Source organism: Gasterosteus aculeatus, chromosome 4 (assembly GCF_964276395.1).
Source record: "Gasterosteus aculeatus chromosome 4, fGasAcu3.hap1.1, whole genome shotgun sequence".
Lineage (NCBI taxonomy): Eukaryota > Metazoa > Chordata > Actinopteri > Perciformes > Gasterosteidae > Gasterosteus > Gasterosteus aculeatus.
In genome coordinates this window covers 21413846-21436054 of record NC_135691.1, presented here as the reverse complement: position 1 = coordinate 21436054, position 22209 = coordinate 21413846, and the positions used below count along the sequence as shown (strand labels likewise).

The 22209-nt window shown below is 43.3% G+C and overlaps 1 protein-coding gene across 21 annotated transcripts in view; it reads left to right on the top strand.

Moving 5' to 3' along the window:
* Nucleotides 1-22209, top strand: part of nav3 (neuron navigator 3) — a 333028-nt gene that overhangs the window by 298306 nt on the left and 12513 nt on the right. For 13 of the 21 annotated variants that reach the window (XM_078101055.1, XM_078101049.1, XM_078101047.1 and 10 more), the window contains 13 exons: nucleotides 643-754; nucleotides 2630-2754; nucleotides 4726-4749; nucleotides 5197-5363; nucleotides 5568-5654; nucleotides 6367-6520; nucleotides 8008-8194; nucleotides 8656-8753; nucleotides 8860-8955; nucleotides 10243-10411; nucleotides 10634-10869; nucleotides 11813-11967; nucleotides 12138-12209. In XM_078101055.1, the coding sequence (XP_077957181.1) occupies nucleotides 643-754; nucleotides 2630-2754; nucleotides 4726-4749; nucleotides 5197-5363; nucleotides 5568-5654; nucleotides 6367-6520; nucleotides 8008-8194; nucleotides 8656-8753; nucleotides 8860-8955; nucleotides 10243-10411; nucleotides 10634-10869; nucleotides 11813-11967; nucleotides 12138-12209 (1682 nt within the window). The remainder of the gene's footprint in view (nucleotides 1-642; nucleotides 755-2629; nucleotides 2755-4725; nucleotides 4750-5196; nucleotides 5364-5567; nucleotides 5655-6366; nucleotides 6521-8007; nucleotides 8195-8655; nucleotides 8754-8859; nucleotides 8956-10242; nucleotides 10412-10633; nucleotides 10870-11812; nucleotides 11968-12137; nucleotides 12210-22209) is intronic. The other 8 variants (XM_078101053.1, XM_078101050.1, XM_078101044.1 and 5 more) reach the window with 3 other exon arrangements.

The following is a 22209-nucleotide window of genomic DNA, read 5'->3' as shown; positions in this document are numbered from 1 at the left end:
GGTGTTTGACTTGCTTGTCTGAAGTAGTTTTTTTTTCTTTTCTACAATTTTGGACCAACATTTAAGGGTTTAGCATATTCCCTCAATCTGAGGCCCAAAAAAAACATTTAAAACTAACGGGAGGTTTCAAAAGAGAACGAAACACTGATAATACAGCAGCAGCAGCGGTAATATGATCAAACATAAATCCCGACCAGAAGTTATGAATCTTTCTTCTGTTCACACACACACACACATAACATATTACACACACAGAATGCTGAGAGTTCTGGCAGCTGTTTTTAATCCTCTATAAATGAAAGCATACTGGGATATGGTGGGATGTCTTTGTTAAACCAGGCCGTCACAACTTTTAATTAAAGCAGAAATGTGCAGCCCGTAGTGGGTATTTTTTTCAGGAATGGCAGAATCGGTGACTCCTTCTATCTGATTGTGTGGGTTCAAAGGGGTTTCATGTTGTTTTTTTATACAATAAGCAGGTGGTGCGGGGTTTGGGAAAATCCACAGGGAGACTCCTATCCTCCTCATTTATATTCCAATGCCAGGTTTAAGAATGTATTTTCAGTGATGAGGCTCCACACATTTTGGTTGAACAGCTTTTTGTGCGTCATCCTTTGTTTTAACAACCGTGTCGCTCTCCAGGAGTCTGAGTTGGTTGAGTTGAGGGAAACGATAGAGACGCTGAAGACCCAGAACACCGACGCACAGACCGCCATCCAGGTGGCGCTCAACGGCCCCGACCACCTGCACAAAGGTAACGAGGGAACCACGACGATGGCTGCCTTAATGATCCACAAGTCAATGCGTTTTCTATTTTGGGCTTGATTGGCGCAGGAGGAATTCAGCCGTTTATAAATGAAGCGTTCTGTGTTGCAGTGTTCATTTCGTCGACGAAAACTATGACGAAACATTTTCGTTAACGAACCTTTTTTCCATGACTAAGACGAGACGAAAACTATCTTAAAAAATAAAAACTATGACTAAATCTATTCTAACTTTTGTTAACGAGACGAGACGAACATGTTGGTGGTTGACGAAGTCACGATACTTTTCCCCCCTAAATTCGCACGCAGCTGACAGACAACAGACCGGCAAAGTAAGGCGGTTATTAACGCGCCATGATGACGTCACCCACGAACCCAGAACGCTCGCATTGGTGCAGCGGTGGTTCTTGTGCACCGACTACGGACCGCGACGACTATTTTACGCTTCGGCGAGTTTGAATGTGGCTTCGTTAGTTTAGCTCAGCTGTCTCGGTTTAGCTGACTGTTAGCAGGCTGAAGCCGCGCTGCTTCAGAGAAACATGAAGACCCGTTTAAAGACTGTCGGACCTTTCTGCTCTGTTCTCTGGCGACGGCAGACAGCGTTTCCTCGGCTGGATGAGACGCTGCGTTACAGGCTTCTCCAAACACGTCTAACATAATAAACTCATTGCAGGTTCTGAAGCCAAGAAAATAATGTACTGCACCGATTGTAGGACGTTAAGGTCTCTTTTGTTGGGACAGTGGAAACAATAAAGGACCATGAAGTTTCAAAAGCATTGCAAGTAAAGAGACAAAGACAACAAAGTGTTGGGTTTAGATCCCTGGTCCTCATGAAGTTGTTACACCTTTGCCAATTTGTTAAATTGCATTGCAAATAAATGCTTTGCTATTTGTTAAAATCCAAATCCCTTCATATAATGATTTTTCACATGCCATTTATATCAGCTCACACAAACACTTGTTGGCCCGCGAGTAAAAAAGTTTGCCGACCTGCTATAGACCTGTCCTAGGAGGGACATCTAATGGACAACCAAGTACTATTGGTGCAGTTGTAGACACAACACAGGGGGTCCCTGGGCCTGAGAAGGGAAGAAAATTAGTTTAATATGGCTATTAAATGGGACCAAAACTAGACTAAAACTAATTACATTTTAGAACTAAATTAAATTAAAACTAAAAAGGATTAAAATGACTAAATGGGACTAAAACTAATATGCATTTTTCGTCTAAAGACTAAGACTAAATCAAAAATAGCTGCCAAATTAACACTGCTGTGTTGTGTATGTCATTTTGCGAAAGTCTTTATTAGTCCTGAATGTGTTGTGTTAAGCAATTTTCTGAAGAGTTCAAGGATCAAAACCCTTAATAGCGGATTATCTTTGACAGGCCGACCATAGCTGAACAACAATGTTGTGTTAAGTTATGGTTAAAAACTGTTTCTTATCAATTCATGGTCCATTTCTTCAGCAAAAGCCATTCAACATATTGTGACTGAAAATGAGTTTTTCAGGCTTTAAGAGACTCTAAGGAAAAATCTATCATCCTAATGATAATAACTCAGTTGATTTGATCTCCTTAATATTAACGTGCTAATGCTAACCCTACGTTTTCCTATTGATGCTAGTTCACATACACAAAGTCTATAAGACTTATAAGAAGACATTTTCTGGCAAGGAAGCTATCCAGCAATTGTTGGCTCTTGTATTCAACGTAAATGTCTGATAGCACCATCAATGTCGCCTCCTCAACCGGCACTATAACACGATGGATTGAAAGAGACAAATGAAGAAGGTTTTGGTCCATGCAGCAGTGCATTGTAACCAGTCGTTTCAGAACACTAAGGAGATTTTGCCCGTCATTTGCAGACCTGCGCATGCGACGGCAGCACTCGTCAGAGAGCATGTCCAGTATCAACAGTGCAGCCAGTCACTCCAGCATGGGCAGCATGGGCAAGGACGCCGAGGACAAGAAGAAGAAGAAGAAGAGCTGGGTAGGTGAAAAAAGGGTTGTCATTGAGAGACAGAAGGGGCCAAAAAAGGTTACGCGCAAAGACTGTCAGCAAGAACAAAGGAGTAAAATATCAGGCTCAACTGCTTTTCTATACAAAATTATATATATATTACATTTAGTTTTTTAGTGAGGTGTTTTAAATAGTGAAAGACTCATTCAAACCCATATGAATTATTCAGTGGCAGTTAATCTATACTGTATATACTTTTGAAGTCTGCATTAAAAGATGAAATGTCTTCCATTGACAGAGCTTCAAAATAAGCTAAAAGTCTGGATGTACCTGCACATAGCTCGACCTCACAATGAGCTAAGGATGACTGAGTTTGAATGTGACTCAAAAGTAGTTTCATCATTTCTGTCCCGAAAGGCAATACAGTGCTTCACCACTCCGATATTGGCTTCTTTCTCCCTTTATTCCTTGTGAAAAGGGATTTTGCGCAGCTACCAAAGTGCGTCAGTTAGTAAAGAATTGTTCTTCCAATCCAAACCAATCGGTGCTTGTGCGCTTGGAGCGCCCCCCCCCCGATTTTAGAGGCAGATTCTCTTCTGTGAAATGCTACACCCTAAAACCTTGTGCTTGACTGCACTCTACCCACACATGCCCTTTGCTAGGTTACAGTGTCCGGATAATGTCCTCTGAGTGGCCGATGTACCATCCCGTGGTGAGGGCTAACAGAAGGGGTCGAGCAGAGTCAAACCGCCTTGCAATTATTGTTCAAGACGCACTTTGAACTTCACAGACGGGGACAACATGCAGCTTAGGTTGGTTTAAGAGGCCGCTGGCGCCATGGTTACTGAAGTTCAGCTTTAAACCACAGCGATAGCTGCCCCGAGGTTAGAGAAGAGTATCTGAGTCAAGTGAGCCCAACCGAGAAACACTTTCTCTTCCCACAGTACTTTGGAGAAGGGCTCTTAATCGCCCAGGTACTCACTGGGACTTTGTCAGATTTGATGGTTCAAAATGACTCAAAGACACAAAGTTCACTTTATTTTCTGTCTTTGTTTCTTTGATGGCCCAGTTTGCTACGGTGTAGGTTGTACTTTCACCTGCCATAGGGTTTGCATTGTGTCTCCTGTGTCTCTTTCTACAGACAACTATGTTCACAAATAGATCAAGGCAAAAAAAAAATGTTGTTGCCCATCCACAACCAGAAAGCCGCCTCCTCCCCCTCTCTCTCGCTTTCTCTCTCTCGCTCCCTCTTTCAGATTTTCCTGTTCTTTGCTTCACTGTGTAATAGCGGCCCTGTGTCCCTGGCTGAAAATCTGTTATTTTCTGCAGCCCCCCCCCCCCCCTCTCAGTCAGACGGATGACGTAGGACAAGTTCCGTCTCTGCCAAGGAGCGCAGTGTCAGTGTTACTGCAAAACGCCTGCCCTTTGAAATGAAATGTTAGTCCACCACTGACAGTGACACCCAAGTTTGTCACGTTAGGTGAGACCCCCCCCCCCCCCCACTAAACATTAAAACAATCTAATGACATGAATACAAATCTCAACCCCTTAGTTCAGCAGAAATTCATTATTCATTTGCATTAATACTGCCTCTCTAGATCATGCTTAGAGATGCAATAACGAATTGGGAGGGGGACGCTCATTAGGGCGGGGGACAAGCTGCTGACCTGCTCAACTAGCTTCAAGCAGGATACGAGCATCCTTGTGGAACGTGGCAAGCAATGTCCCATCCCAGCAATGTGTGTAAACATCAGTTTCAAAATCCATCCAAGCCCTTCCTTTTATCTCATCCTACAAGGGTAACAGGGGAGCCGGAGCCTTCCCCAGAATGTACTGGGCCTTTTTGCAAAATGTTTAGTTACTTGAATCGAGTGGATCTACCGGTCTTTATGTGCTCTGTAAATGAGATGCACTAACAGTGTTTATCTCTTATCAAGCAACAGAGGGTGGAGGGGGGCATGTGTGCGTTTGCTTAACTTTGGGTGTGTTCTGCATCTCCAGGTGGCCGATTCTATCCCGGCTCAGGTCAGTGGCTTCCAGCGTCTCATCCGTGTGTGTTTGTGTGCTGGGATTGTTCCCCCCGTATTCTCCTCGTCCCCCCTGTTTGTTTCTCCTTCCCCCCCTCAGAGAAACTTTCTTCTATCCCTTCCCTGGAAGCGTTGGCATGGATACAGCAAGCCCCCCGACCCCTAAAATCCTCCCTCCTCGTTTTTCTGCTCCCTTGTTCGTTTGGATTGCCTGTTCAGCACTAATGTGTTGGCTTATTTCAAAGCCCGGTCCCCTCCACTCTCATTCCATCTCTACTTACGGTCTTGCTTTTTGCCTCCTTCTTTACCTAAAACCAGACAGCGCCCACTGCTTGGGAAACAACGCAGAGTGACCTCCTGATGGCAACATGTCATGTGACAGGCACCTCAACGCTCGGGGCACTGATGCTGGCATCTTTGTGTTATGCCCTTGTGTTATGTGCAGTTGCGCAGCTCTTTCAAGCACGCGTTCAGCAAGAAGAAAACCAAATCGCAGTCGGCGCATGACGAGATGGAGGAGACGATCGACTCGCTGCCATCCTCGCCCAAACTGCAGCACAACAACAGGCAAGGCAGCATCGCCACGCTGCATTCCTCGCCCTCCACCACCGAGTGAGTCTTTGACGCGTACATCAGCTCTGACACACGTACACGACGTACAGTTAGTTTACTCCCACGCGCTTCCTTGCAAACAAATGCAAACGATTTTCATTGTTATTTCTTTGTTTCTTTTCTTTCTCACAAATGTTTGTGAATCCTCACCATCTTTTCTGGCCTCTCTCTTCATCCTTTTCTTGAACGCCCCTCCCACTGTAGTAAGTGTGTTTGCGAAAGCAGGTCCTCCCCCATTTGGACGCCAAAGAAAAGGCCAAACGGTCATGTGGTCTACAAGCACCGGTCCCGGTAATAGGAGCTGGGCAGTGGGCTCCCGGGGAGTGGGTGTGCGTGCGCTGGGGTTTTATTGGTGTGACTTTTCCCCTGCATCTCAGGTGCCGTAAGCACCTCGGCATGTGCCAGGTCAAGGTCTCACTGACTTGTCCGTAGGCTGAATAAAGGGTGAGAAAGATGAGCTCCAACCAGAGCATACTGGCTCTGCTTCAAGAGGCTTTTTTACAGCATGTAGGTACTGTGCACCCGTGGCAGCTGGTGAGATTACTTCCTTTTTAAGAAGATTGATGTGGGTCAAAGCATGCGCTGGTGTCAGCAGAACTCTCACGCAGTAAACGACTCAAATGTGTCTCATCCTTGTTTTGTTTTTGATTTTGAGAAAATTGCATCTAACTGCATATTAGAGCTCTGCCTGGTGTTTTTGAGAGTGGCTGAATCATCATGATGGGACAACTACCTCTCCACTAGCTGAAGAGCCTCTTCAGTGTAACTGCAACATTTTAGCAGCTCAGTGTGCTGGTTATTGGGGAGGGGGGGGTGTCATCAATGGGTGGGACACGCTTTCCCAGGCGTCCTATCTCTCTGTCGTTGACTTCAGCTTCCCTCTAAATATCCTTTTAAAGTGTGTATTTCTTCTCTCTAGATTATGTGTGTGTGTGTTTGGTATAACCCTCGAGGTGATCGCCCCCCCCGCCCTCCCCCTCCTTCTGTGTAACCCTGGTTACAGGCTCTGCGAATGCACCGAAGCCGAGGCAGAAACCATCCTCCTGTTGAAGAACGAGCTGAGGGAGAAGGAGCTCAAGCTGACAGACATCCGCCTGGAGGCGCTCAGCTCGGCACACCACCTCGACCAGATACGAGAGGCCATGAACCGCATGCAGGTGAGAACCCGCCGGGCCAGATAGCAGCTCAATTCTGTGCTGGGTGACTCAAATCAAAATATCCAATTGGCCGTCATTCTGTTCTCTAAATGCAGATAGAGACATCTGATGGAGAATTGCTTCATTCCCCACGTAACTACGTCCCAAAAATCTGAGCAATATTAGGAAATCTATTGGATACTGTGGCTTTCCATCACAAATCGCCGCAATCTGACATGCTGAAACTTTCAAAATCAGCAATTAATAAATGAGGTGTCACGGTAAACACGCCTCAGAGAGGAGTAAAAGAACTGTTTAAAATCCCTGTGAAGAAAAAGATCAGATACGTTTTTCCCCCCGTGAGAACGCATATTTAATCTGTGATATCATTGCCACTGAAGTGTTACTACTTGACGGCACTCGTCACTTCAAGCACACTGTTCAGAGGTGCTGCATAATTTCATATTCTCAAAAGGAGCCCATGTTGAAAGGTTATCGCCATAAACGCCATAAAGTGTCCCTTTGTAGATCGTCTGTAGAAGCCTGTAGTCTCCTCTCAGATCTGGGGATCATGTAAGGCTCCTAATCTGAGATTTACCCTTCAGTACAAAGAGAGCCTTGAAGACCATAAAAGGCTTTATGAGGCCCCATAACTCCAATAATACTCATTCGATATAAGAACAGTGACAATCCTGAATGCAAGAATATGTGTCTTTGACTCCGTTAAATAAAAACCCGTTTTGAATCTGCTTAGGTTTCGGAGGGTCAAGTAGTACCTTTACCTTTAGGTATTCATTAGTATTTATCAATATTGGACTTTTCAGTTTGTGAGTTTGGTGCTCAGGAGGCATTGGGTATAATGGGAACGCTGAGTGTCTGCAGACACAGTGGCTTCACACAACGTAACTTAGATTAATGAAGAAATCTTTTTTTGTGTGACCAGAATATACCTTTTCTTTAAAAATATTTTTGGTTTTGGCCTCTCTGGTCGCCGAGCACTTTGACGGTAACATCAAACCCCATTTCAGCCAACTTACTGTATATTTTCAGGCTGTAGGATGCAGATAAGTCAGTGTTTGTCCCTGTACTTATGCATCAGCTATTATTACACATGCAAATATTACACATGACAGTAGTACAGTGCTAAAGTTGTGTGAGTAAACATTTTGGATTAACAATTATAACTTCAAAATCCCTGATGGCTGGTTACCAATATGACGTCGTTGCTACTTGATCCCAGATTTAACGTTTTTATTTGGAAGATTTCAGATGATCCATAAAATACGGAAGACAATAAAAGGAAAAAATAAATGTTTTGGTGCATGTGTATTTTATTTTGTTAACTTTTTTAAACTTTGTATATTCTGACCCATACTTTGATGTTTGGAAGTTCTTCTCTCCTTCCTATGTTTATCTTAGAATAATTTAATTTGTAAGGGGACATTGGGTTTGACTTAAACATTACAACTCTCTAAGACAAACATTTTCATTTGTTTATCGACAAAAAGAACGAGATAGAGGCACTGAAGGCGGAGAACGATCGCCTCAAGTCCAGCGGCAACGCCACGCCAACGGCCACGCCCGTCAAGGCGGCCCGGCCGCCATCCGAGACCTCCAGCACGTCCTCGTCCTCCTCCCGCCAGTCCCTAGGGCTGTCGCTCAACAACCTCAACATCACTGACACCATCATGTCAGGTGGGTTCAGTGTCTGCAGCGCGTCCAAGTGTTTGTGTACATCGGCTGGAGAAGTCTGCAGTGGTTTCTCAGAAGTGTCAGGGGAGGAGAGGCCCAAAACAGCCTCAGAGTGGTTTTATAAGGTGAAAATAAATTTAAAACCCCTCAAATTTCATTTTGAAGGACTTTTCCATTATCTTGCCACCTCCAAGACCGGTCCGCAAAATATTTTCTTACATGAAACCGGTCTGTGAGGTAAAAAGGGTTGCAGTCTATGTAATTTCCTGACACGCAGTCGTCATTAGTATTCCGTGCACTCACCAGAAAAAGTTCTGTGTGGAATCATTGATTGGATGTAAAAGTAATTACCACACAAAGAAACTCATTATCTATTATCTTTTATTGCTTTGGAGTCTGTTTGTCAATTTCCAGCTGGAATTTGCCAGCAGGCAGACTGAGAGTTTGTTCCTAATATTTTTCAGATATTCTGTTGGATGAAAGCTACGAGGGCAATTTGCGCAAAGAGGGCCGTAGTGTGCGAATAGTGGTCACCATCTGCAGCGGGCCATATACCACCAAGGTTAGTGGCGAGAAGTGGACATTCCCTTTTTTCTTCAAGTAAAATCACTATATTGGTCTCCTTGGTGCTTATTCCTGCTGCTTTTATTCATCTGGCACCTCTGCAGGGTACAGATGACCAAGCCCACCTGATCGGGTCCATAGGTGTGAGTGGGAAAACCAAGTGGGACGTCCTGGATGGGGTCATCCGACGCCTCTTCAAGGTAAACGCGGCCATTGCTCTGAATTATTTTACGGCATTGGAATCCCTCACGTCTTATCGTGTGACATTTCAAATGACATGTAAAAAATAATTTGTCATGTGCCTTTTCTAATAAGGTATTTTATAGGAATCAATTAATCAATTTAACTTAAAATGCAAAAGCTTTTTGCAATAAAACCAATTGGAAAAATAGTTAGGAATGAACCGATTTAAATTCAATTCCATTTTTTTAGCTTAAAATCACTAATTACATATTTGCCTCTGATTGCTTCACAATCTGCACACATATGACCATGTCTCTCATCGGCACAGGAAGAAAGCTGCCCAAAAAACCTTTAAGGGGGAGAAAGAAAACAAAAGAAACCTAACTGAAAGCAAAGAAACAGGGCAGGATCCCTCTTTCAGGATGGCTTGTCATGTGAACATATGTTAATACAAATGCTGTATTGACCAATATTCATTCATTCCTACCTAATAATACATTTTTAAGCATTAGAATAGTGAATATGAAGAGCCGCTGTCACTTTAAAGGTGAGTTGGTCAAAAAGAATCCCAGCCTATATGCATAATCGATAGTGCAGTTCTTTATTTCCCGCTGTTCCTCTAACTCACAGTTGTCAAACTCAAGGCCCGCGGCCCGAATCCGGCCCGCCGGGGGGGTCCAGAGCGGCCCACTGGATGACTTTGCTGTTGTGAGAATCACAGAAGGACATCAATTACATAAAAGTAGCTGCTATTCCTAGAAAGTCCACTGGGGGTCGCACTCTGTGAGTGAGCGCATGCGTTAGACCAGGGGTACCAGGTCGTTCACCAACGCAGTGCCGGTAGATCACCTGCCATTGAAAAAAGAACAATCACGTCAGGTCACCACGCGATCGCTTCTGACAGACGAGAGGCTCGTTGTGTTTGTTTTTTTATATTGAATCGTTTTGCGCTCCCAGTATGCAGCGCTGTTGTTCTGTTTGGTTACCGCTACTGCTTCGATTGAAAAGTTGAGTGAAAAGTAGCTCACGAGCCGAAAAAGTGTGGGGACCCCTGTGTTGGACATTTTTGACCCTGGCGTTACTCCAGGCTGCAGCAACTGCTTGAGAATGACTGTGTCCGCCCCGGACCATGCGCGCCATACGCGCCAAACCCCCCCACGTCGGCCAGACCATCTGCGCCCCCCCCCCCCCCCCCTCCCCTATGATTTTTAATGGTCTGGCCCACTTGAGATCAAAGTGGGCAGTATCTGGGCCGAACCTAAATTGAGTTTGACACCCCTGCTCTAACCCCTCCCTCCCTGCAGGAGTATGTGTTTCGGGTGGACCCCCATACCAGCCTGGGTCTCAGCTCAGACAGCATCGTCTCCTACAGGATAGGTGAGGTGGTTCGCTCCCACGCCTCCGAAGTGCCTGAGCTGCTGCCCTGCGGCTACCTGGTGGGCGACAACAACGTCATCAAGGTCAACCTCAAAGGTACAGCAGCGAAAGAAACAAGAGTTTCTATGTTAGAATTACAGCTGATGTTGAAGCCAGCTTTGAATTCGTAAGGAAAATCTTCTGGAGTAGAGAAAGCAAAATTGGACCGTATTTAATAAAGTAAAGAAATGCAACTGAAATTGTTTTAATTTTATTTTCTTCCTATCCATCATATTCCCTCCTTCTTCCTATCATTCTTTCCTCCCATCCTCATTCTAGGAGTGAAGGAGAACAGTATAGACAGCCTGGTGTTTGACACACTGATCCCAAAGCCAGTCGTCCAACGGTACCTCAACCTGCTGATGGAGCATCGTCGCATAATCCTCTCAGGACCCAGCGGCACCGGCAAATCCTTTCTGGCCGCCAAGCTGGCCGAGTACATCATTTCCCAGATGGGACGGCCGGTGACAGAGCACAACGTGGCCAGCTTTAACGTGGACCAGAATTCCAGCAAGGTAGCAAGAGGAATTCAAACAATCCAGTGGTTCTTCTTTAGATCTAAAGTCTTCCCTCCCACCCAGTATACCTACGATTGGTTACCAAAAACCGGTGCCGTATGGGCGCCTCCTTGAACAAAACGCAAAGCCCCGACTGCCCCCCCCCACATTCTGCAAAGTTGTAAACTGAGGATGTGTACTATAATATATTGTTCATAGTTTGAAGTTATAAAGTATGAAGCCAATGTTTTTTCATGTATTTATATTTATTGTAGACTTTAACCAGTTAATACATTGTTCAATTTGAAGAAAATAAATTCCCTTCGTCTAATAAAAGAAAAAAGGCCTCAATGTCGTCAATAATCGGTTTGTGCTCCTTCTTTTTTTAAGTGTAGGTTTAGGCCATTGGAAAGAAAAAAATCCCCCCAAAAAATTGATACCCATCCCTAGGTGCACCTCATCAACATTACCTACATTTCAGTTTAACACTTCCCCACTTCTCCCAGAATACCTTCCTACACCAAAATAATATTGTGTGCATGTAGAAAGATATATCCATATTTTCTGCTACATTGTGTATTGTGTGTTACACAAGTCTGCCTGCATCAGCTTGTCTTTGTGTCATTGTGTGACTTTGGTGAGCTTTGAAATGTTGGTGTAAAACTTGGTGGCTTTCTCCGACTCTACAACCTGACATTTTCCTCAGCAGCAGTAAAATATCCTAGCATTTAGGAGACGGGCTTGTCAATCTAACATGCATCCCCCAGTAGCAGACAATCTTTATCTAAAGTGAAAGTTTGACCAGAGGGAGGAGTGACTATACAGTAGAGTCGTAAGCGGTAGAAGTTGCCGTTCGTAACTACACTTTATCTGGAATGGAAAAAAGGGACCATTCGTTCGTGTCAGAAACATTGTCATTGTGTCCAGTTTAAAACCTGCCTGTTAACGCTTTCTTGCCCAGGACCTGCGGCAGTATCTGTCCAACCTGGCAGAGCAGTGTAACTCTGAGGAGACAGACACAGAGCTCCCCACTGTGGTGATCCTGGACAACCTCCACCACATCGGCTCCCTCAGTGACATATTCAACGGTTTCCTCAACTGCAAGTACTACAAATGGTGGGTCAGGAATACCGTCTATTTCTTTTTTTTAAATATTACCTATTAGAACTGGCAGAAATAACCCATTTTTAGAAACCGGATCATAATTCAATGTTTTTCAAATCTACTTTCAGTTTGTAGGTTGTGACTGTTAATAATGATGTGTTGTTGTTTTGGTCTCCATCCAGCCCTTATGTTATTGGGACCATGAACCAGGGAGTCTCCTCCTCTCCTAACCTTGAGCTACACCACAACTTCAGGTTGGGGATGCACACTTTAACAACAAGCTACACTGACTCAGAACTCTAATGATGCCACTCAAAATAGGATGAAGTTTGAAACTTTAACTTTTCCCGGCATGTTTGACTAGCCAATAATTCGGCAAATATGAAGTAACTAGAAAATGCATTTCCTGCTGAAAATGCGTTGGAATGCAAAAAGCTGAAAGCTGAAATGAACTTTTTAAAATAGCTGAAAATACAGAAAGTTGAAGGGAATTTGAATACATTTGCTGAAATTATAGATATTAGAAAAGCTGAAATGAATTTGAAATTGCTGAAAATACAGAAATGGGAGAAGCTGAAAGGAATTTCAATAGATTTGCTGAAAAAGCAGAAATGAAAACAGCTGAAATAAATTTGAAATATTGCAAAAAAATACAGAAATGAATAGTGAAAAATTGCTGTTGATAGAGGCATAAGAATAGCTGAAATTATTTTAAAGAACTGCTGAAAATACAGGAAGTGGGGAAGCTGAATTTCAATAGATTTTCTAAAAACAGAAGTTGCAGGAGCTTAAATTTGTTTAAAATTGTTTGTAGTAATATTAGTAGTAGTATTAGTTATAATTGTGGTATTAGTAGTACTAGCAGTAATAGTAGGTTTAGTATCAATAGCAGTAGAAACAGCTGTAATACTATTAGCCATAGTCGTATTTGTAATAACATTAGTAGTAGTTGTAGTATTAATAGCAGTAGAAATACTAGTAGTATGGTAGTAGAAGTATCAGTTGTAGTACTAGAAGTACGAGTAATATTCGTAGTGGGAGACAGAATGTTTGTTATTCAAACTAAGAAGTTTTTAATTAATAGGCCTCATCACAAACATTACAGTAAAAATTCCCTCCATGTGGCTTTTATTTTGAAATTATTGGATTGGGTGGGTTGGGGGGGTGTAGATAGAGGGAGGGAGGGTGAGAGGGTGAGGAAGGGAGGGGTGGTGAGGAAGAGATAGAGGGAGAGAGAGAGGAGGAGAAATAGACAGACATACTGACTGACTGAGTGATTAACAGTAAGAAGAGGTCAGGGTGGAGGGGGGAGGGGGGGCGAGTGTCTTTATCATATTGGTCTGTTGACAGAAAGCATAGCTGCGTCATGTGACTCCACTAATCAGGTCATTGGAGCAGCTGTGAGTCACACACAGAGATACTGCAGCGTGTTTACGAGTAACCACGGCAACGGCGCACCTATTGCATTGGGTGGGGTGGGGGGGTGTAGATAGAGGGAGGGAGGGTGAGAGGGTGAGGAAGGGAATGGTGGTGAGGAAGAGAGGGAGAGGGGAGGAGAATTAGACTGACTGAGAGTGATTAACAGTAAGTAGAGGTCAGGGGGGAGGGGGGAGGGGGGGCTAGTGTCTTTATCATATTGGTCTGTTGACAGAAAGCATAGCTGCGTCATGTGACTCCACTAATCACGTCATTGGAGCAGCTGTGAGTCACACACAGAGATACTGCAGCGTGTTTACGAGTAACCACGGCAACGGCGCACCTATTGGATTGGGTGGGGTGGGGGGGTGTAGATAGAGGGAGGGAGGGTGAGAGGGTGAGGAAGGGAATGGTGGTGAGGAAGAGAGGGAGAGGGGAGGAGAATTAGACTGACTGACTGACTGAGAGTGATTAACAGTAAGTAGAGGTCAGGGTGGAGGGGGGAGGGGGGCTAGTGTCTTTATCATATTGGTCTGTTGACAGAAAGCATAGCTGCGTCATGTGACTCCACTAATCAGGTCATAGGAGCGAGCAGCTGTGAGCCACAGACAGATCCTGCAGCATGTGAGTGCTCGTAACCACGACAACGACGCACCTGTGCGGCTGCAAAAGTGCAGACACAGGACAGCGAGTTACACAGAATCCACACCTCAAACAAATGAGAACCAGCGCAAAACTATAACAGCTATCTAAAAAAATACGGCGTTTGTATGAGACCCAAGACTCTACCGAACGCGTGGATGTGCTTTTTATGTCTGTCCGGTAATAAATACGGCTCCTATGGCCGTTGACAAAACGTGTACCTTGTGGATTTTTGTGAGAAATATGTCGGCAGATTTGTATTGGAGCCTATGGGGCTTTTGGCAGAGGTTGTGTCACTCAAACACTCCTTGCGCCAAAACTAAAGAACTCTGGGATTCCATGAACACATTAATCCAATCAGCACAACCATACCCTCATTAATCTGAAGAAATGGAGCCTCTAGAGTGTATACTTTGGCTGCAAGGACAAAAGTTCCATATTTTTTTAACCAGATTCCTGCGATGCCCCACACTCTAGCCGTCGAGCTCTCCACTCTAGCAGACGCAATACACACTCATGTAAAAGTCAGAAACGGAGCGAAGAACTAGTGAAACATAATCAGTGATTATGAAAAAAGTACAATAGATATCAAGAAGCAGTTTTTTTCATAAAATAGTTGAGACTTGTGTCAACATTTGAAAGTTTAAATGGTGTCTGTAGCTGAAAGATTGGGGAAGCTGAAAAGTCTGAAAGTTGAAGAAGTTTAAGGAGGATTTGAAAACAATTTCCATTGGAAAACCATGTTAAAATATTTATGATTATTGATTTATATAAATTCAAGCATAAGTGGTAGAAAGCTGAAAAGTCATAGCCTTAAAGCCAGAAAGGAGCTGAACATTTTAATATTTGAACGGTTTAAATAGCTGAAAATGTGAAGGAGTTGAAAGGTCGCGCGGAAGAAATAGAATAATAACTAGAAAATGCATTTCCTGCTGAAAATGCGTTGGAATGCAAAAAGCTGAAAGCTGAAATGAACTTTTTAAAATAGCTGAAAATACAGAAAGTTGAAGGGAATTTGAATACATTTGCTGAAATTATAGATATTAGAAAAGCTGAAATGAATTTGAAATTGCTGAAAATACAGAAATGGGAGAAGCTGAAAGGAATTTCAATAGATTTGCTGAAAAAGCAGAAATGAAAACAGCTGAAATAAATTTGAAATATTGCAAAAAAATACAGAAATGAATAGTGAAAAATTGCTGTTGATAGAGGCATAAGAATAGCTGAAATTATTTTAAAGAACTGCTGAAAATACAGGAAGTGGGGAAGCTGAATTTCAATAGATTTTCTAAAAACAGAAGTTGCAGGAGCTTAAATTTGTTTAAAATTGTTTGTAGTAATATTAGTAGTAGTATTAGTTATAATTGTGGTATTAGTAGTACTAGCAGTAATAGTAGGTTTAGTATCAATAGCAGTAGAAACAGCTGTAATACTATTAGCCATAGTCGTATTTGTAATAACATTAGTAGTAGTTGTAGTATTAATAGCAGTAGAAATACTAGTAGTATGGTAGTAGAAGTATCAGTTGTAGTACTAGAAGTACGAGTAATATTCGTAGTGGGAGACAGAATGTTTGTTATTCAAACTAAGAAGTTTTTAATTAATAGGCCTCATCACAAACATTACAGTAAAAATTCCCTCCATGTGGCTTTTATTTTGAAATTATTGGATTGGGTGGGTTGGGGGGGTGTAGATAGAGGGAGGGAGGGTGAGAGGGTGAGGAAGGGAGGGGTGGTGAGGAAGAGATAGAGGGAGAGAGAGAGGAGGAGAAATAGACAGACATACTGACTGACTGAGTGATTAACAGTAAGAAGAGGTCAGGGTGGAGGGGGGAGGGGGGGCGAGTGTCTTTATCATATTGGTCTGTTGACAGAAAGCATAGCTGCGTCATGTGACTCCACTAATCAGGTCATTGGAGCAGCTGTGAGTCACACACAGAGATACTGCAGCGTGTTTACGAGTAACCACGGCAACGGCGCACCTATTGCATTGGGTGGGGTGGGGGGGTGTAGATAGAGGGAGGGAGGGTGAGAGGGTGAGGAAGGGAATGGTGGTGAGGAAGAGAGGGAGAGGGGAGGAGAATTAGACTGACTGAGAGTGATTAACAGTAAGTAGAGGTCAGGGGGGAGGGGGGAGGGGGGGCTAGTGTCTTTATCATATTGGTCTGTTGACAGAAAGCATAGCTGCGTCATGTGACTCCACTAATCACGTCATTGGAGCAGCTGTGAGTCACACACAGAGATACTGCAGCGTGTTTACGAGTAACCACGGCAACGGCGCACCTATTGGATTGGGTGGGGTGGGGGGGTGTAGATAGAGGGAGGGAGGGTGAGAGGGTGAGGAAGGGAATGGTGGTGAGGAAGAGAGGGAGAGGGGAGGAGAATTAGACTGACTGACTGACTGAGAGTGATTAACAGTAAGTAGAGGTCAGGGTGGAGGGGGGAGGGGGGCTAGTGTCTTTATCATATTGGTCTGTTGACAGAAAGCATAGCTGCGTCATGTGACTCCACTAATCAGGTCATAGGAGCGAGCAGCTGTGAGCCACAGACAGATCCTGCAGCATGTGAGTGCTCGTAACCACGACAACGACGCACCTGTGCGGCTGCAAAAGTGCAGACACAGGACAGCGAGTTACACAGAATCCACACCTCAAACAAATGAGAACCAGCGCAAAACTATAACAGCTATCTAAAAAAATACGGCGTTTGTATGAGACCCAAGACTCTACCGAACGCGTGGATGTGCTTTTTATGTCTGTCCGGTAATAAATACGGCTCCTATGGCCGTTGACAAAACGTGTACCTTGTGGATTTTTGTGAGAAATATGTCGGCAGATTTGTATTGGAGCCTATGGGGCTTTTGGCAGAGGTTGTGTCACTCAAACACTCCTTGCGCCAAAACTAAAGAACTCTGGGATTCCATGAACACATTAATCCAATCAGCACCACCATACCCTCATTAATCTGAAGAAATGGAGCCTCTAGAGTGTATACTTTGGCTGCAAGGACAAAAGTTCCATATTTTTTTAACCAGATTCCTGCGATGCCCCACACTCTAGCCGTCGAGCTCTCCACTCTAGCAGACGCAATACACACTCATGTAAAAGTCAGAAACGGAGCGAAGAACTAGTGAAACATAATCAGTGATTATGAAAAAAGTACAATAGATATCAAGAAGCAGTTTTTTTCATAAAATAGTTGAGACTTGTGTCAACATTTGAAAGTTTAAATGGTGTCTGTAGCTGAAAGATTGGGGAAGCTGAAAAGTCTGAAAGTTGAAGAAGTTTAAGGAGGATTTGAAAACAATTTCCATTGGAAAACCATGTTAAAATATTTATGATTATTGATTTATATAAATTCAAGCATAAGTGGTAGAAAGCTGAAAAGTCATAGCCTTAAAGCCAGAAAGGAGCTGAACATTTTAATATTTGAACGGTTTAAATAGCTGAAAATGTGAAGGAGTTGAAAGGTCGCGCGGAAGAAATAGAATAACTAGAAAATGCATTTCCTGCTGAAAATGCGTTGGAATGCAAAAAGCTGAAAGCTGAAATGAACTTTTTAAAATAGCTGAAAATACAGAAAGTTGAAGGGAATTTGAATACATTTGCTGAAATTATAGATATTAGAAAAGCTGAAATGAATTTGAAATTGCTGAAAATACAGAAATGGGAGAAGCTGAAAGGAATTTCAATAGATTTGCTGAAAAAGCAGAAATGAAAACAGCTGAAATAAATTTGAAATATTGCAAAAAAATACAGAAATGAATAGTGAAAAATTGCTGTTGATAGAGGCATAAGAATAGCTGAAATTATTTTAAAGAACTGCTGAAAATACAGGAAGTGGGGAAGCTGAATTTCAATAGATTTTCTAAAAACAGAAGTTGCAGGAGCTTAAATTTGTTTAAAATTGTTTGTAGTAATATTAGTAGTAGTATTAGTTATAATTGTGGTATTAGTAGTACTAGCAGTAATAGTAGGTTTAGTATCAATAGCAGTAGAAACAGCTGTAATACTATTAGCCATAGTCGTATTTGTAATAACATTAGTAGTAGTTGTAGTATTAATAGCAGTAGAAATACTAGTAGTATGGTAGTAGAAGTATCAGTTGTAGTACTAGAAGTACGAGTAATATTCGTAGTGGGAGACAGAATGTTTGTTATTCAAACTAAGAAGTTTTTAATTAATAGGCCTCATCACAAACATTACAGTAAAAATTCCCTCCATGTGGCTTTTATTTTGAAATTATTGGATTGGGTGGGTTGGGGGGGTGTAGATAGAGGGAGGGAGGGTGAGAGGGTGAGGAAGGGAGGGGTGGTGAGGAAGAGATAGAGGGAGAGAGAGAGGAGGAGAAATAGACAGACATACTGACTGACTGAGTGATTAACAGTAAGAAGAGGTCAGGGTGGAGGGGGGAGGGGGGGCGAGTGTCTTTATCATATTGGTCTGTTGACAGAAAGCATAGCTGCGTCATGTGACTCCACTAATCAGGTCATTGGAGCAGCTGTGAGTCACACACAGAGATACTGCAGCGTGTTTACGAGTAACCACGGCAACGGCGCACCTATTGCATTGGGTGGGGTGGGGGGGTGTAGATAGAGGGAGGGAGGGTGAGAGGGTGAGGAAGGGAATGGTGGTGAGGAAGAGAGGGAGAGGGGAGGAGAATTAGACTGACTGAGAGTGATTAACAGTAAGTAGAGGTCAGGGGGGAGGGGGGGCTAGTGTCTTTATCATATTGGTCTGTTGACAGAAAGCATAGCTGCGTCATGTGACTCCACTAATCACGTCATTGGAGCAGCTGTGAGTCACACACAGAGATACTGCAGCGTGTTTACGAGTAACCACGGCAACGGCGCACCTATTGGATTGGGTGGGGTGGGGGGGTGTAGATAGAGGGAGGGAGGGTGAGAGGGTGAGGAAGGGAATGGTGGTGAGGAAGAGAGGGAGAGGGGAGGAGAATTAGACTGACTGACTGACTGAGAGTGATTAACAGTAAGTAGAGGTCAGGGTGGAGGGGGGAGGGGGGCTAGTGTCTTTATCATATTGGTCTGTTGACAGAAAGCATAGCTGCGTCATGTGACTCCACTAATCAGGTCATAGGAGCGAGCAGCTGTGAGCCACAGACAGATCCTGCAGCATGTGAGTGCTCGTAACCACGACAACGACGCACCTGTGCGGCTGCAAAAGTGCAGACACAGGACAGCGAGTTACACAGAATCCACACCTCAAACAAATGAGAACCAGCGCAAAACTATAACAGCTATCTAAAAAAATACGGCGTTTGTATGAGACCCAAGACTCTACCGAACGCGTGGATGTGCTTTTTATGTCTGTCCGGTAATAAATACGGCTCCTATGGCCGTTGACAAAACGTGTACCTTGTGGATTTTTGTGAGAAATATGTCGGCAGATTTGTATTGGAGCCTATGGGGCTTTTGGCAGAGGTTGTGTCACTCAAACACTCCTTGCGCCAAAACTAAAGAACTCTGGGATTCCATGAACACATTAATCCAATCAGCACAACCATACCCTCATTAATCTGAAGAAATGGAGCCTCTAGAGTGTATACTTTGGCTGCAAGGACAAAAGTTCCATATTTTTTTAACCAGATTCCTGCGATGCCCCACACTCTAGCCGTCGAGCTCTCCACTCTAGCAGACGCAATACACACTCATGTAAAAGTCAGAAACGGAGCGAAGAACTAGTGAAACATAATCAGTGATTATGAAAAAAGTACAATAGATATCAAGAAGCAGTTTTTTTCATAAAATAGTTGAGACTTGTGTCAACATTTGAAAGTTTAAATGGTGTCTGTAGCTGAAAGATTGGGGAAGCTGAAAAGTCTGAAAGTTGAAGAAGTTTAAGGAGGATTTGAAAACAATTTCCATTGGAAAACCATGTTAAAATATTTATGATTATTGATTTATATAAATTCAAGCATAAGTGGTAGAAAGCTGAAAAGTCATAGCCTTAAAGCCAGAAAGGAGCTGAACATTTTAATATTTGAACGGTTTAAATAGCTGAAAATGTGAAGGAGTTGAAAGGTCGCGCGGAAGAAATAGAATAATAATAAGTCGGAAATAAAGATTCGAAGAACAATACTTGGAATGCATCGTTAATGCATTCCAACAACTAGAAAATGCATTTCCTGCTGAAAATGCGTTGGAATGCAAAAAGCTGAAAGCTGAAATGAACTTTTTAAAATAGCTGAAAATACAGAAAGTTGAAGGGAATTTGAATACATTTGCTGAAATTATAGATATTAGAAAAGCTGAAATGAATTTGAAATTGCTGAAAATACAGAAATGGGAGAAGCTGAAAGGAATTTCAATAGATTTGCTGAAAAAGCAGAAATGAAAACAGCTGAAATAAATTTGAAATATTGCAAAAAAATACAGAAATGAATAGTGAAAAATTGCTGTTGATAGAGGCATAAGAATAGCTGAAATTATTTTAAAGAACTGCTGAAAATACAGGAAGTGGGGAAGCTGAATTTCAATAGATTTTCTAAAAACAGAAGTTGCAGGAGCTTAAATTTGTTTAAAATTGTTTGTAGTAATATTAGTAGTAGTATTAGTTATAATTGTGGTATTAGTAGTACTAGCAGTAATAGTAGGTTTAGTATCAATAGCAGTAGAAACAGCTGTAATACTATTAGCCATAGTCGTATTTGTAATAACATTAGTAGTAGTTGTAGTATTAATAGCAGTAGAAATACTAGTAGTATGGTAGTAGAAGTATCAGTTGTAGTACTAGAAGTACGAGTAATATTCGTAGTGGGAGACAGAATGTTTGTTATTCAAACTAAGAAGTTTTTAATTAATAGGCCTCATCACAAACATTACAGTAAAAATTCCCTCCATGTGGCTTTTATTTTGAAATTATTGGATTGGGTGGGTTGGGGGGGTGTAGATAGAGGGAGGGAGGGTGAGAGGGTGAGGAAGGGAGGGGTGGTGAGGAAGAGATAGAGGGAGAGAGAGAGGAGGAGAAATAGACAGACATACTGACTGACTGAGTGATTAACAGTAAGAAGAGGTCAGGGTGGAGGGGGGAGGGGGGGCGAGTGTCTTTATCATATTGGTCTGTTGACAGAAAGCATAGCTGCGTCATGTGACTCCACTAATCAGGTCATTGGAGCAGCTGTGAGTCACACACAGAGATACTGCAGCGTGTTTACGAGTAACCACGGCAACGGCGCACCTATTGCATTGGGTGGGGTGGGGGGGTGTAGATAGAGGGAGGGAGGGTGAGAGGGTGAGGAAGGGAATGGTGGTGAGGAAGAGAGGGAGAGGGGAGGAGAATTAGACTGACTGAGAGTGATTAACAGTAAGTAGAGGTCAGGGGGGAGGGGGGAGGGGGGGCTAGTGTCTTTATCATATTGGTCTGTTGACAGAAAGCATAGCTGCGTCATGTGACTCCACTAATCACGTCATTGGAGCAGCTGTGAGTCACACACAGAGATACTGCAGCGTGTTTACGAGTAACCACGGCAACGGCGCACCTATTGGATTGGGTGGGGTGGGGGGGTGTAGATAGAGGGAGGGAGGGTGAGAGGGTGAGGAAGGGAATGGTGGTGAGGAAGAGAGGGAGAGGGGAGGAGAATTAGACTGACTGACTGACTGAGAGTGATTAACAGTAAGTAGAGGTCAGGGTGGAGGGGGGAGGGGGGCTAGTGTCTTTATCATATTGGTCTGTTGACAGAAAGCATAGCTGCGTCATGTGACTCCACTAATCAGGTCATAGGAGCGAGCAGCTGTGAGCCACAGACAGATCCTGCAGCATGTGAGTGCTCGTAACCACGACAACGACGCACCTGTGCGGCTGCAAAAGTGCAGACACAGGACAGCGAGTTACACAGAATCCACACCTCAAACAAATGAGAACCAGCGCAAAACTATAACAGCTATCTAAAAAAATACGGCGTTTGTATGAGACCCAAGACTCTACCGAACGCGTGGATGTGCTTTTTATGTCTGTCCGGTAATAAATACGGCTCCTATGGCCGTTGACAAAACGTGTACCTTGTGGATTTTTGTGAGAAATATGTCGGCAGATTTGTATTGGAGCCTATGGGGCTTTTGGCAGAGGTTGTGTCACTCAAACACTCCTTGCGCCAAAACTAAAGAACTCTGGGATTCCATGAACACATTAATCCAATCAGCACCACCATACCCTCATTAATCTGAAGAAATGGAGCCTCT